The 15,347-nt window shown below is 41.4% G+C and overlaps 1 protein-coding gene across 1 annotated transcript in view; it reads left to right on the top strand.

Annotated features, from left to right (window-relative positions):
• The first annotated feature begins 275 nt into the window (after nt 1–275).
• The window catches only part of LOC113442530 (multidrug and toxin extrusion protein 1-like), a 41,252-nt gene continuing 26,180 nt past the window's right edge, over nt 276–15,347 (top strand). The window contains exons 1-6 of the mRNA XM_087924754.1: nt 276–622; nt 4,481–4,582; nt 7,678–7,746; nt 10,460–10,608; nt 12,624–12,666; nt 15,283–15,327. Coding sequence (XP_087780880.1) covers nt 461–622; nt 4,481–4,582; nt 7,678–7,746; nt 10,460–10,608; nt 12,624–12,666; nt 15,283–15,327 — 570 coding nt within the window. The 5' untranslated portion in view covers nt 276–460. The remainder of the gene's footprint in view (nt 623–4,480; nt 4,583–7,677; nt 7,747–10,459; nt 10,609–12,623; nt 12,667–15,282; nt 15,328–15,347) is intronic.

Raw genomic sequence — 15,347 nt, 5'->3', positions numbered from 1 at the left:
TCCTTGCCATGAGGACTAGGACCTTGTGATAAACAACCGCTTTGCAGGCGGCACCTGCTCTTTTTGGGCCATGCTATTTTTAATGGCCGGTACATTCTGACTTGGCAGAAGAGTGGAGTTTCATAACAGCTCCTGGAAACTCATCCGTAGGATGACCCCATGACCGTTAATCTTAGAAACATCGCAGCGGCCCAAGTCAACTTCCCACCCATGTTGCACACGTCCGAATTTCCCAACCAGTTGCTCCTCCCGGTCTTTTATTGGCTCTGGAGAGACTCCCTCGTTCGCCCTTTGCCCAAAAAGTATCGGACTGTGAAGTAGATCGTTTGGAGGTACAGATCTGCTTGAAATCTGCAGCGGATGAAAACGATCTCGAGGTCAAGGCAAAGAAACCCTTTTATTTATTTTTTAATCAGAAGCCTCCAGAAGACCTTCCACACACCCCCACTCCCCGCGACCTATGGATCGAGGGGCTTCAGACTTGGAAAAGCCCCCGCTTGGCACTTCCTCCGACGGAGATGCCCAAAGTTCGGTTCTCCCCTGCGGCAAGAAATTATGTCGGTGGTTTCCTTCCGATTTCTGGGAAGAGGTGAAGAATATTATGGTGATGGCCGGGCCGTTGGTAAGTTCTCCTTCCCTTTGCAAATTTGCAGCCGAGCAGAGATACTCTTAAGGCAGGTTTTAAAACACACACACACACATAGAATAACAGGGGTGGAGGGGACCTCCGAGATCTTCCAGTCCAGCCCCCTGCTGAAGTGGAAGACCCATTTCTGACAAACGGTTGTCCAATCTCATCTTGAAAGCCTCCAGCGATGGAGCACCGCAACATCAGTCTGAGGATCAGAATGTAAGTCCATCCATCAGAATAGAATAGAATTGGAAGTGAAGGTCTTCTAGTCCAACCCCGTTCCCCCTGTCTGGTTTCTTCTTTAAAACCTCCAGTATTGTAGCATCCACAAGTTCTGAAGGCAGGTTAATCACTGTTAGGAAATTCCTCCTTATTTCCAGGTTGAATCTCTCCTTGTTCAGTTTCCGTCCATTATTCCTTGTCTGGCCTTCGGGTGCCTTGGAGAATAGCTTGACCCCCTTCTCCTCTCTGTGGCAGCCCCATAAATATTGGAAAACTACTATCCTGTCTCCCCTGGTCCTTCTCTTCCCCAGACTAGCCAGGCCCAGTTCCTGCAACCGTTCTTCATACGTTTTAGCCTCCAGTCCCCTCATCATCCTGGTTGCTCTTCTCTACACTCTTTCTAGAGCCGTGGTGGCTAACATTTTGGGGCTCCTGCTCCAATAATTGTGCATGCGTTTGCACGCTCGTGTCCCAGCACCCAGAAGGCAATGTGCACAGGTCGTCCCCCCCCTGATGCCTCTCGCACACACCATACAACTCTGTGCGCGTGTGTGCATCTCCCGCCCCGCCACGTCTTCGCGTCAGATTACCCGACGATCATCATGCCCAGTAGAGACCTGCTCTGGGCGAGGGCTCGCACGCCAGTAGTAATGGCTCTGCGTGCCACTTCCGACATGGGTGCCATAGGTTCGCCATCATGGTTCCAGAGTCTCCACGTCTTTTTTTACATCGTGGTGACCAAAACTGGGAACAGCATTCCAAGTGTGGCCTTATCAAGGCCTTATCAAGTGGTGTTAACACTTGACGTGATCTTAATTCTCTCCTTCTGTTTATGCAGCCTAGAACTGTGTTGGCTTTTGGGGCAGATGCAGCACACAGCTGGCTCCTCTTGAAGGCGTCCAAGATTCTCTCTTGGTTTAGCCATGGTCAGCTGACTTTCATTTTCATTTTGTTTTTCTCTACAGATTCTCAGTCATTCAGGTCATGGTTATCCCAAAGGTGCTTTTTCCGCCCAAGAGAAAAGGTTTTTTCTTCATTGAAAATGTTTCGCTTCTCATCCAGGGGTGGGATTCAGCCGGTACAGAACGGTTCAGGTGAACCAGTAGCGTGAATCGCGTGCCTACCGAACCAGTTGTTACACCGGTTGAATCCCACCATTTTTCTCATCCAAAAAGTTTCTTCGGTTCTGAAGAGGGGGAAAAAAAAAAAATCCGGTTCGAATCCGAGTCACGGCACCTTTCTATGGTACAAGGGAACCAAAACACAGGGCTATTTTAGAAGACATTATATACGGGAGTCTTTGTGGTTAAACTGGGAGAAGATAAAAAAACAATGTTATTTGAAAATTCCAGTTTGGTTATCGACGATAGAAGCTTTTTCTTATCCTATAATTTATAAAAAGGAACAAACAGTTAGATATGGGGAATTACTAGATGAAAAGGGTGAACTTAAATCGATACAAAACTTAGAGGAACAAGGTATACAGATGAATTGATTTTCATATGTGCAAATGCACTCAAGGTATGATGAAGATTCCAAAACAGAGGGATTTTATGATAAACAGACTGATTTAGATAAGATTTTGACAGGTACTGATGAAAAGATGATTAAAAAACTATATGGTTACTTATTGGGAATTAAGCTAGAGGAAGAACAAGTTAAAGAAACTATGATTGCTTGGGGAAGGAATTTTGGATATGGGATTGATTTAGAGAAATGGCAGAAATTATGGTCGCAAAATTATAAAATGACAATGTCTACAGCGTATAAAGAAAATTTGTATAAGATGTTTTACAGGTGGCATTTCCCCCCGACAAAGATAGCAAGAATGTTTAAGAACAAATCGGAAAAATGTTGGAAGTGTCATCAGATACCTGGTTCATATTACCATATGTGGTGGACTTGTGAGGATGCTAGAAAATACTGGACTAAAAAAAATCCAACAAAGTCCAGTTGTCTTTTGGAAAAAAACAAAAAAAAGCACTTTGGGGTTTTTACTTTATTTATTTATTAAATATGCTAGCTGTTTGTGGTTTAGTGGCACTCATTGCTGTCCTTGGTAACTAAACTCCAATATCTAGGGGCTGCCATCATTAGGGGATTGGACTGGAGGCTAAAACATACGAAGAACAATTGCAGGAATTGGGTATGTCTAAAAGGGCTGCGGACACAGTCTTCCAATATTTAAGGGGCTGCCGCAAAGAAGAGGGAGTCGAGCTATTCTCCAAAGTCCAGACAAAAAGCAACAGATGGAAATGAGTCAAAGAGACAAGCAACTTAGAACTAAAAAGAAACGTCCTAACAGTGAGAACAATTAACCAGTGGAATAACTTTGCCTCCAGAAGTCGTGGGTGCTACAACACTGGAGGTTTTCAAGAAGAAATCGGACAACCAATTTCCCGCCTGAGCAGGGGAAGGGATTGGACTAGAAGACCTTCAGGGTCCCTTCTGTTACTATGTTATTCTGTCAAACTCCATTATATAGCTCAGATTTTGAGGTTAGATTTCACAGCCTGAAACCTAGCCTGTTGCTCAGGCGTAAAGCAAGTATCTCCCCATCCAAACGTAGATTGATTCTGCAATCTTGGGAGAGAAATTGCAGGGAGAAAGCTGTTCTACGATGGTCACAAATGAAGAATCTCACCTGGCTGCAAAGTTTTACTTTGAGTTGCATTTTAGCCACGTTGTCAGTGAACTGCTGCTCTTTAAAAACATTTTATTGCCTTTTATTTCTTAATTATTTAAGGTTTCCTTTCGAGATTAAGAGGGAAGCAAAAGAGATGGTTAAATTTAGGGGGATTGGAACAACTGATTCAAGCCCCAGTAATAAACTGCATTATTACATGACTTTAGTCTACTACTGAGCTTTAAGTGGTTTGATTATAATACTTTAATCCGGGGTTTCTCAAACTTTGAAACTTTAAGATGTGTAGACTTCCACTCCCAGAATTCCTCAGCTCACATGCTTTAAGATAAATGGACCAACTCCCAGAATTCCCAGTCAGTTTGCTGGAAGGTAAGATTAGATTAGATTAACAGAGTTGGAAGGGACCTTGTAGGTCATCTAGTCCAACCCCCTGCCCAAGCAGGAGGCCCTACATCATTTCTGACAGATGGCAGTCCAGTCTCTTCTTAAAAGCATCCAGTGGTGAAGCTCCCACAACTTCTGAAGGGAATTTCTGTTCCACTGATTGACTGTCTTCCCTATCAGGAAATCTCTCCTTATTTGTAGATTGAATCTCTCTGCTTGATCAGTCTCCATCCATTATTCCTTGTCTGGCCTACAGGTGCTTTAGAAAATAGCTTGACCCCTTCCTCCTCACTGTGGCAGCCCCTCAAAGGCTGGATACCAAAGATGGTAGACGTCAACTCAGAATGCCAGCAGGGGAATCCTTGGTGTTGAAGTCCACCCATCTTAAAAGTCTCCACAGTTGAAAAACACTGCTAATTTACAACTGAATACTAAAATTGCTATTATTGCAGCTTTTGAACCTGTTGGAAACTTAAAGATGCACGACAACAGATGTTCCAGGACCCACCTGGTAGCTTCTACTACACTTCCGGGTGGTGCTTTGAAGAGTTTCAAATCTTCACCTGTCCCCCTCTTCCTCACCTTTCTCCCTTTAGACGGTGATTCAGCTCCTGGTGTTCATGATCCACGTCGTCAGTACGATATTTTGTGGCCACATGGGCAAGGTTGAGCTGGCATCTGTCACTCTGGCCATTGCGGTGAGTTTCCTGTCCCATCTAATGGTGGGATTCTACTGGTTCAGGTCAGTTCGGGTGAAGCGCTAGTAAAATATGCGACCATTCAGCCGAATCGGTATTTATTTATTTATTTATTTATTTATTTTCCTCCCGACAATCAGCTGTTCCAATGATCAGATGTGCCAGGATCCCCCTTGCTGTCTTACTGCTTCACCCAGGAGGTTTCCCTGAGACCCAGGAGGCCAAAAAATGGAGCCCATCTCTATCTGTCTGTCTGTCTGTCTATCTAATCGTAACATCTATCTATCTATCTGTCTGTCTGTCTGTCTGTCTGTCTATCTATCTATCTATCGTATTATCTATCTATCTATCTATCTATCTATCTATCTATCTATCGTATTATCTATCTATCTATCTATCGTATTATCTATCTATCTATCTATCTATCTATCTATCTATCTATCTAATCGTAACATCTATCTATCTGTCTGTCTGTCTGTCTATCTATCTATCTATCTATCTATCTATCTATCTATCTATCTATCTATCTATCTATCTATCTATTCGTCAATCAATCAATCTATCTGTCTGTCTGTCTGTCTGTCTGTCTCTCTGTCTATCTATCTATCTATCTATCTATCTATCTATCTATCTATCTATCTATCGTATTATCTATCTATCTATCTATCGTATTATCTATCTATCTATCTATCTATCTATCTATCTATCTATCTATCTAATCGTAACATCTATCTATCTGTCTGTCTGTCTGTCTATCTATCTATCGTATTATCTATCTATCTATCTATCTATCTATCTATCTATCTATCTATCTATCTATCATCTATCTATCTAATCGTAACATCTATCTATCTATCTATCTATCTATATCGTATCATCTATCTGTCTGTCTATCTATCGATCTATTTATCTATTGTATCATCTATCTATCTATCTATCTATATTTATTGTATCATCTATCTGTCTATCTATCTATCTATCTATCTATCTATCTATCTATCTATCTATCTATTGTATCATCTAGCCATCTATCTATCTATCTATCTATCTATCTATCTATCTATCTATCTATCTATATTTATCGTATCATCTATATCTATCTATCTATCTATCTATCTATATTTATTGTATCATCTATCTGTCTATCTATCTATCTATCTATCTATCTATCTATCTATCTATCTATCTATTGTATCATCTAGCCATCTATCTATCTATCTATCTATCTATCTATCTATCTATCTATCTATCTATCTATATTTATCTATCATCTATATCTATCTATCTATCTATCTATCTATCTATCTATCTATCTATCTATCTTTATCTATCTATCTATCTATCTATCTATCTATCTATTATATCATCTATCTATCTAACTATCTAACTATCTATCTATTATATCATCTATCTATCTATCTATCTATTGTATCAACTATCTATCTATCTATCTATCTATCTATCTATCTATCTATCTATCTATCTATCTATCGTATCATCTATCTATCTATCTATCGTATCATCTATCTATCTATCTATCTATCTATCTATCTATCTATCTATCTATCTATCTATCTATCTATCTATCCAGGGGTGGGATTCAAAAATTTTAACAACCAGTTCTGTGGGTGTGGCTTAGTTGGTGGGTGTGGCTTGGTGGTCATGTGACTGGCTGGGTGTGGCCAACTCAACATCACTCACATCGAGGCACCCGTCTCCTCACCTGGCCTCTCATGACTGTGGGGATGCTGCAACAGTCCTAAGTGTGAAAAATGGTCATAAGTCACTTTTTTCAGCGCCATTGTTACTTTGAATGGTCGCTCCACACAAGCAAAGTACCAGAAAAGGAGGGGAAAAAAAACTCCAGAGAAGTTCCTGAGACAGGAAATCTAATCCTGCCGAGAATGTAATAAGGGTCAACGGAGAGGCAGTTTCTGTAAGCAACACCAGAATGTTTCCTTCCTGCCTTCCTTACAGGATTAGGCCAGTAATTTCTTCTAACAACCAGTTCTCCGAACTGCTTAGAATTTTAACAACTGGTTCTAGCGAATTGGTGCGAACCGGTAGAATCCCACCCCTGTATCTATCATCTATTTATCTTTCTGCCTTCCTGCCTGCCTGCCTCTCTCTCTCTCTCTCTCTCTTCTATCTATCTATCTATCTATCTATCTATCTATCTATCTATCTATCTATTATCTATCTATCTATCTATCTATCTATCTATCTATCTATCTATCTATCTATCTATCATCTATCTATCTATCTATCATCTATCTATCACCTATCTATTTATCTATCTGTCTATCTATCTATCTAATCTATCTTTCTGCCTGGCTGCCTGCCACTGTCTCTCTCTTTCTTTCTTTCTCTCTCTCTCTCATTAGTTATTGGAGTTTCTAATTTAGATCAAGGTGCTTCATTGATGATCAGCTGTGCTGGGATCCCTCTTCCTGTCTTCCTGCTTCACCGAGGAGGCTTCCCTGAAGCCCAGGAGGCCCCAAAATGGAGCACAGGAGGGCGCTGCACAAAAAGAAAAGAAGCCACGCCCACCCAGTCACCTAGCCACGCCCACCTAGCCACGCCCACAGAACGGATAGTAAAAATATTTGCATCCTACCCCTGCTTTTCCTGTGTTTCTCTCCCCACCCTTCTATCTTCATCAAGTGGTAGCTTCCAGCTGACTATTGGCTGACCTCTAAAAGCTAAACAGAGTCTCAGCCCTGGTGGGGTTTGGGATGGAAGACCACAAGGAAAGCCCCACACTCGCTTCTTAAACACATGTCTCGTTTAGCAACAAGAAACTTTGGGCTCCATTGTGGTCGTACGTCACGGATTAAACTGTATTGTGTTATAGCTCTGAAGGTGTAGCTGCAATTGGAAATTAAAAGGCGATTTATTTATTTAATTTATCATTTAACCTATCAATTTGGCAAAGAGTAGCAGAGCCCTCGTATTGGGATTAAAGGAGGGATTAAACCTTTTAACCTATTTTATAATCTCCAGCATATGATTTTGGGTAAGAATAGCAGCAGGTACTAGGTAATCTCCAGGTTTTCTAATGTTTTTCCCTCTTGTTTCTTTCTTTCTGTTTTTAGGTGATCAACGTGACTGGCATTTCTATTGGTTTCGGGTTGTCCTCGGCTTGTGACACATTAATATCTCAGGTGAGTCATCATGACAAATTTTTTTTTTTACCAGTTGGGGCAGGTGGAGATTGGTAATTCTGCGCTTTTGTCCAAGCTTGGAGCCTGCCAGATACCAAAAGAAAAAAATGCAATTCGTTTTCCTGATTTTTCTGCATGTGGGATGTTTGGAAGTGCTAAATCTGGGGTTGAGCCCCTTCGAAATCCAGAAGAGTGGAGTTTTTAAATTTTCTGAAAAAGAGATTCAAGGTTCTCTTTTGGGATTACATGACTTGAAGGCTCTCCCAAGACAGTCACATAAGAATTGCTTAACTGTGAGGTGCTTGGTGCTCTCTGAGCGTAGTGGTTTTCTTGCAGATGTTTCATGATCCAACTAACTAACATTATCAGTGCTAGAAGGGAGGAGAGTTTGGGAGGAGGAGAAGGAGGAGGAGAATTATGGGGTCCTTGGTGCTTTTTAAACTTGGTGGGGGTTTTTTTGTAGACTTTTCTTGACCCAAATAGGTAACATTATCAGTGCTAGAAGGAGTGGGGTTTGCAAGGAGGAGGAGGAGGAGGAGGAGGAGGAGGAGGAGGAGGAGGAGGAGGAGGAGGAGGAGGAGGAGGAGAATTATGGGGTCCTTGGTGCTTTTTAAACTTGGTGGGGGTTTTTTGTAGACTTTTCATGACCCAACTAGGTAACATTATCAGAGCTAGAAGGGAGTGGGGTTTGCAAGGAGGAGGAGGAGGAGGAGGAGGAGGAGGAGGAGGAGGAGGAGGAGGAGGAGGAGGAGGAGGAGGAGGAGGAGAACTGTGGGATCCTTGGTGCTCTTTGAACTTGGTAGTTTCCTTGCAGCCATTTCATGACCCAACTAGGTAACCTTATCAGTGCTGGAAGGGAGTGGGGTTTGCAAGGAGGAGGAGGGGGGGAGGAGGAGGAGGAGGAGGAGGAGGAGGAGGAGGAGGACTGTGGAATCCTTGATGCTCTTTGAACTTGGTAGTTTCCTAGCAGCCATTTCATGACCCAACTAGGTAACCTTATCAGTGCTGGAAGGGAGTGGGGTTTGCAAGGAGAGGAGGAGGAGGAAGAAGAAGAAAAGGACTGTTTGGTCCTTGGTGCTCTCTGAGCTTGATGGTTTCCTAGCCCAACTAGGTAACATCATCAATGCTAGTAGGGAGAGAATGGGGTTATACAATTCGCCTGCCCTGTTAGCATTGGTGGGAGTGTTTTTGCGGTTCCTTGATAAGGTTGCTGTTCACAGGGATTCTTCAAGTTTCAGTTCATGAACAGTTCATTTAGTGACCATGGCACGGCCAGTTTTCACAGGAACCCCACATGGTCACGTGAGCCAAATTCACCTGCTTGGCAACTGGCTCCTATTGATGACGATTACAGGGTCCTGGGGTTGTGCGATCCCCTTTGGCAACGTTTGGCCAAGCAAAGTGCTGTTACGAAGCACAGGGTTAACTAACTGCAGTGATTCACTGAACCACTGTGGCGAGAAAGGTTGTAAAATGAGGCAAAACTCACTTTAACAACTCTGCCTATTAGAAGCAGAAGTTTTGGGCTCAACTTCAGTTGTAAGTCGAGGGCTATAGTAACTGTAATAAGAAAAGCAGGATATAGATAGATAGATGACAGAAAGAGATGATAGATAGATAGATAGATAGATAGATAGATAGATAGATAGATAGATAGATAGATAGATGACACACACAGAGAGAGACAGAGAATGAGAGAGTAGATAGGTAGGTAGATAGATGAGAAAGAGTGAGGTGAGATGGTAGATGATAGATGCATATCTAGATGATATTTAGATTGATAGGTAGATAAAGAAAGAGACAGAGACAGAGAGAGATGATAGAGAGGTGATAGATGATAGATATCTGTTATTTAGATGGATAGGTAGATAAAAAAGAGAGAAAGACAGAGATGATAGAATTGATAGATGAGAGATAGATAGATAGATTGATTGATTGATTGATAAAGACAGAGACAGATGATAATTGATAGAGAGAGATGATAGATGATAGATATCTAGATGATATTTAGATTGATAGGTAGATAAAGAAAGAGAGAGACAGAGAGAGAGATGATAGATAGATGATAGATATCTGTTATTTAGATTGATGGGTAGATAAAAAAGAGAAAGACAGAGAGAGATGGTAGAATTGACAGATGAGAGATAGATAGATAGATAGATAGATAGATAGATAGATAGATATTTAGATTGATAGGTAAAGAAAGAGAGAAAGACAGAGAGAGATGATAGTTGATAGAGAGAGATGATAGATGATAGTATCTGGATGATATTTAGATTGATAGGTAGATAAAGAAAGAGAAAGACACAGAGAGATAATAGAGTGTTGATAGAGAGAGAGAGATAAATATAGATTACAGATATATTTAGATTGGTAGATAAAGAGAGAGAGATGGTAGATAGAGATGATAGAGATAGATAGACACTGACTGACTGACTGACAGACTGACAGATATAGACAGAGATCAAAGAGCAGCTATAGGAGAAGGACTGACAGATCCTGGAGGTGGAGTCAAAACAGGAATCAACCTAGCATCCTTACATAGCCACAAACAAACCAAGTGCTGCCTTCCTTGAATCCCATTGATCTTGACATAGCTCCAAGCCGAAGCTAACCTATTGGTCCAGAAGATTCCTGTACATAGGCTTTCAGCAATAAATTCCTTTCCTTGGCCATTCACGTGTGCCTCTGACCTTTCCACTTCTTCTTCCAGACTTACGGCGGGAAGAACATGAAACGGGTGGGCACCATCCTCCAACAAGGCATCCTGATTCTTCTCCTCTGCTGTTTCCCATGCTGGGCATTTTTCATCAATACAGAACAGCTTCTGTTGCTAATCCGGCAGGATCCGGAAGTCTCCAGGTGAGAAAGGAGATCAAGGGAGGGACTAATGCCACTCTATAACAGGGGTCCCCAACCACCAGGCCGTGGACCATTTCTTACCGGGCCACCGGTTTGCTGGGCGCCGCCATCTTGTTTGACGAGAAAGTGCTTCCGGGTGAGCTTTTCTGGTTGGAAAGCGGCGTTTGGGTCCTGAAGGAATCCTCGCGCCTTAGTTTCATCGAAGGGGGGGGGGGCTTCGAACGAAACTAAGGCGCGAGGATTCCTTCAGCACCCAAGGCAAGGCGAGCCAAGCGACCGTCCCAAAGCCGTCCCAAAGCGAAGCCCATCGACAAAGGTACAAAGGAGGAGTTGAAGATGGCGGGGAAAAGCGGGGGACGGCTGGCTGGCCGGTCTCTCGGCTCGCCTTGCCTTGTCATGTATGCTGATGCCGGTACCGGGCCGTGGATCATTTTGTGATGCCGGTACTGGGCCGTGGCACAAAAAAGGTTGGGGACCACTACTCTATAAGGACTTAGGAAGACCACATTTAGACTACCTCCGGAGCCACGGCCACCAAATTTTTTAACAACCAGTTCTGTGGCCGTGGCTAGGTGGGCGTGGCCATGTGACTGGGTGGGAGTGGCTTTTTTTGGCAGCACGTTCCCCCTCCCCCCATTTTGGGGGCCTTCTGGGTCTCAGGGAAGCCTCCTGGCCGAAGTAGTAAGACAGTGCATGCATGATAAGGACTGACTGGGCGAGGAAGGGAGAGGTGGATGGAGAGGGGCGGGGCCAGCCAGGGTCACGATTTGCTGGTTCTCCAAACCGCGCAGAATCATAACAACCAGTTTTATACAACCGGTCCGAACCGGGAGAATCCCACCCCCCTGAGAATATCCATTCCAAATTCACATCAAGTAAGATTATTTGTTAAAAATTCATAATTGGCATCCGTTGGGAACATAACATTCAAAATTCACATTAATGAAGAAAATCACTGAACCTTTCAAATCAACAAAACGGCAGCCCTTCAAAACTCACATCAATTAAGAAACCGTCCAAGGTTCAAATCTATAATGGACATCTGTTCAAAATTCACCTCAATTCAGAGTGTCATTCATAATTCGCACCAATTGGAAAAAAAAAAAATCCCCCGCAAAATTCAAATCAGTCAAGAATATCCGTTCAAAATGCATGTGAATTAAAAACATTCATTCAAAATTCACATGAATTAAGAACGTTCATTCAAAATTGACATCAGGTAAGAACATCAAAATTAAAATCATGAGGGGCCCTTGGTGCTGTCTGAGCTTGCTTGGTTTCTTGCAGACGTTTCATTACCTAACTAGGTAACATCATCAGTGCTAGTAAGGAATGGAGCTTGCTGTCAGTTTGCTTTGGCTTCTTTGGAAATTAATTCCTTGATTGTTTTACTTGATTGTTGATCTGATCTTAACCTTGGAGTTAATTTATGTTGATCTGGATGCTGATTTCTGGTGGAATGTCCCCCCTACCCCACGGTGCTCTTTTGGGCTCTTTTGCATAGCCTTTAAAAAACGTCGCCCAAAAATGAACAAAAAGACCCAAGCACCTCCTTACTTCTTACAAGCACTGATGATGTTACCTAGTTTGGTAATGAAACGTCTACAAGAAAACCATCAAGCTCAGAGGGTACCAAGGTCTCCATGGTTCAACCCAAGCTACAAATATTCTCCTTTGTAAGTGAACATCAGTTAAGATCTTTCAAAATGAAAATCGGTAAAGAGCATCCATTCAAAATGTCTCGTCTTTCACGAAGTCAGATCACCCCTCATAAGATTTACCACAAAACGGGACCTTTTGAATTTAATAGAGAAGACTTCATCTTTTTAAAAAAACACACAGTTTTTTAAATTTATTCTTCAAAGTTTGAGGGATGTCTTCAAAGAGCCTACTTTAGCTCACAATGTGATGCCGGAAGAGGCTACATCAAAGCACATGAGATTTTTAAGGCAGCCGTGAATATGGCGGCAGAATCGGATCATCGGAAATTAATGCCTTTTTTTTTGTCTTTCCAGGCTCACTCAGGTTTATGTCATGATCTTTATCCCAGCACTGCCTGTAAGTTTCCATCTTTTCCTACATTGAGTCAGGGAAGAGTGAATAGCTTCCCTTCCAATATCTATTTATCCGTCTGTCTGTCTGTCCATCCATCCATCCATCCATCCATCATTTCTCTCTCAATCTCTCTCTATTATCATCTATCTATCCATCTATCATCGCTCTCTCAATCTTGCTATTCATCTATCCATCCATCTACAATCTCTCTCTCTATCATCCATCCATCCATCCATCTACCATCACTCTCTCAATCTTGCTATATCTATTTATCTATCCATCCATCCATCTACAATCTCTCTCTCTATCATCCATCCATCCATCCTCTCTCTCAATCTCTCTCTATCATCCATCCATCCATCCTCTCTCTCAATCTCTCTATCATCCATCCATCCATTTATCTTCTCTCTCAATCTCTCTCTATCATCCATCCATCCATCCTCTCTCTCAATCTCTCTCTCTGTCATCCATCCATCTATTCTCTCTCTCTCTCAATCTCTCTCTCTATCATCCATCCATCCTCTCTCTCAATCTCTCTCTCTATCATCCATCCATCTATCCTCTCTTTCTCAATCCCTCTATCATCCATCCATCCTCTCTCTCAATCTCTCTATCATCCATCCATCCATCCATCTATCATCACTCTCTTAATCTTGCTATATCTATTTATCTATCCATCCATCCATCTACAATCTCTCTCTCAATCTCTCTCTCCATCATCCATCCATTTATCCTCTTTCTCACTCTCTCTCTATCATCCATCCATCCTCTCTCTCAATCTCTCTATCATCCATCCCATCCATCCATCCATCCATCCATCCATCCATCATCACTCTCTCAATCTTGCTATATCTATTTATCTATCTATCCATCCATCCATTTATCCTCTCTCTCAATCTCTCTCTCTCCATCATCCATCCATCATCTCTCTCTCAATCTAGCTATATCTATCTATCTATCCCTCCATCCCTCCACCCATCTACCATCTCTCTCTATCATCCATCCATCCATCCATCCATCCATCCATAATCTCTCTCTCTCAATCTAGCTATGTGATCTATCTATCTATCTATCTATCTATCTATCTATCTATCTATCTATCTATCTATCTATCTATCTATCCATCATCTATCTATCTATCCATCATCTATCTATCTATCTATCTATCTATCTATCTATCTATCTATCTATCATCTATCAACTATCATCTATCTAAATATATAGTTGGTCCTCGTGATCCCATTTGTTAAGTGAATCTGACACGGTTATTAAGTGAATCCAGCTTCCCGGTAAACTTTGCTTTTCACACAAAATTTTAGGAGAATCAAAGAGAATGTTGACCGTTTTCAAGGATAGGACTGTGGGCCACTTACTATAGGGAGTCCTTGACTTAAAACAGTTTGTTTAGTGACCGTTCAAAGCACTGAAAAAAGTCACGATCGTATTTCACGCTTACGACAACAAATATTGACAAAAACAAACATAAAACATAAAATAAAATCATCTTTCCATTGTACAGTATGTTGGCTGGTACATATCTCTTATGCACAATATCAACAGTCTTTCCCTTCTAAATTTAGATTAAAATTCATATTGTATAGATCAACCATGCATACTATATTATTATTATTACTAACTCCTTATTAGACAATAATTATGAATTCACGTCATCTTTTTCGAGCAAATCTCAACTTTTACAAAAGCTAGTTCATAATATCCTTCACGTCATTATAATCAGTTATAATATATCATTACATTGTTTTATCTTTACTATTATGTTATATTTATATTATAATATATCTTATTTCTCTATTTTCTTATCTAGCCATTGATAAAATAAATCCCATATTTTATAATATTCTTTATCTTCTTGCTCTCTAATTTCTAATTACTCACTTAACAACGGTGGCAAGAAAGGTCGTAAAATGGAGCAAAACTCCACTTAACCAATGTTTCGCTTAGCGACAGAAATGATGAGCTCAAATGTGGCGGTAAATTGAAGACTACCTGTATTTCTAATCTGGAGTAGATTTGCAAGCTAGTTGTGGACTACAATTCCCATCACCTCTCTTTGGCAACTCATTAGCTATGCAAGGGGGGGTGGGAACAATGAATTGATCTTCCCTCTATTTGCATTCTATTTGCATCTATTTGCATATCTATTTGCAACCTGGCAGCTGGCAGGTTGAATTTCCACAGGTCAAGCGTTCCAGGATTCTTCCCCGAAACTCAGAAGCTATACCAGAGGAACTTCTGTCTGGAACAACCATAGATTCCTGCATTGAGCCTAGGACGGATCAAGTGAAGTACTTCTCCATCTTAGCATGTTCAAGATGTATGGACTTCAATTCCCAGAATTCCCCAGCCAGCTAGGGGAATTCTGGGAGTTGAAGTCCATACACCTTAATATTGCTAAAATGGGGAACTGTTCTAAATTGCCTTTAGAATGTCTCTAAATCTATGGATTCGGGATGAAACGATTTTAGGGCTTGACAGAGCTGTAGAAAAATGCCAATTCCTTTGTTTTGGGGCAATTGAACCACATTTTTTTTTAAAAAAAATCTTACTTTTTTCTAATAGCTGTTTTTTTTCCTAATTTTCCTTTTCTGCATCTCGCAGGCAGCCTTCATTTACCAGATCCAAATGCGGTATTTGCAAAATCAGGTAAGGCATTGCTTTCCGAC

This window comes from Pseudonaja textilis, chromosome 1, assembly GCF_049901715.1.
Source record: "Pseudonaja textilis isolate UNSWEBS1 chromosome 1, rPseTex1.2, whole genome shotgun sequence".
Taxonomy (NCBI): domain Eukaryota; kingdom Metazoa; phylum Chordata; class Lepidosauria; order Squamata; family Elapidae; genus Pseudonaja; species Pseudonaja textilis.
Note: the sequence above shows the minus strand (reverse complement) of the source record. Positions and strands in the feature narration are given on the sequence as shown.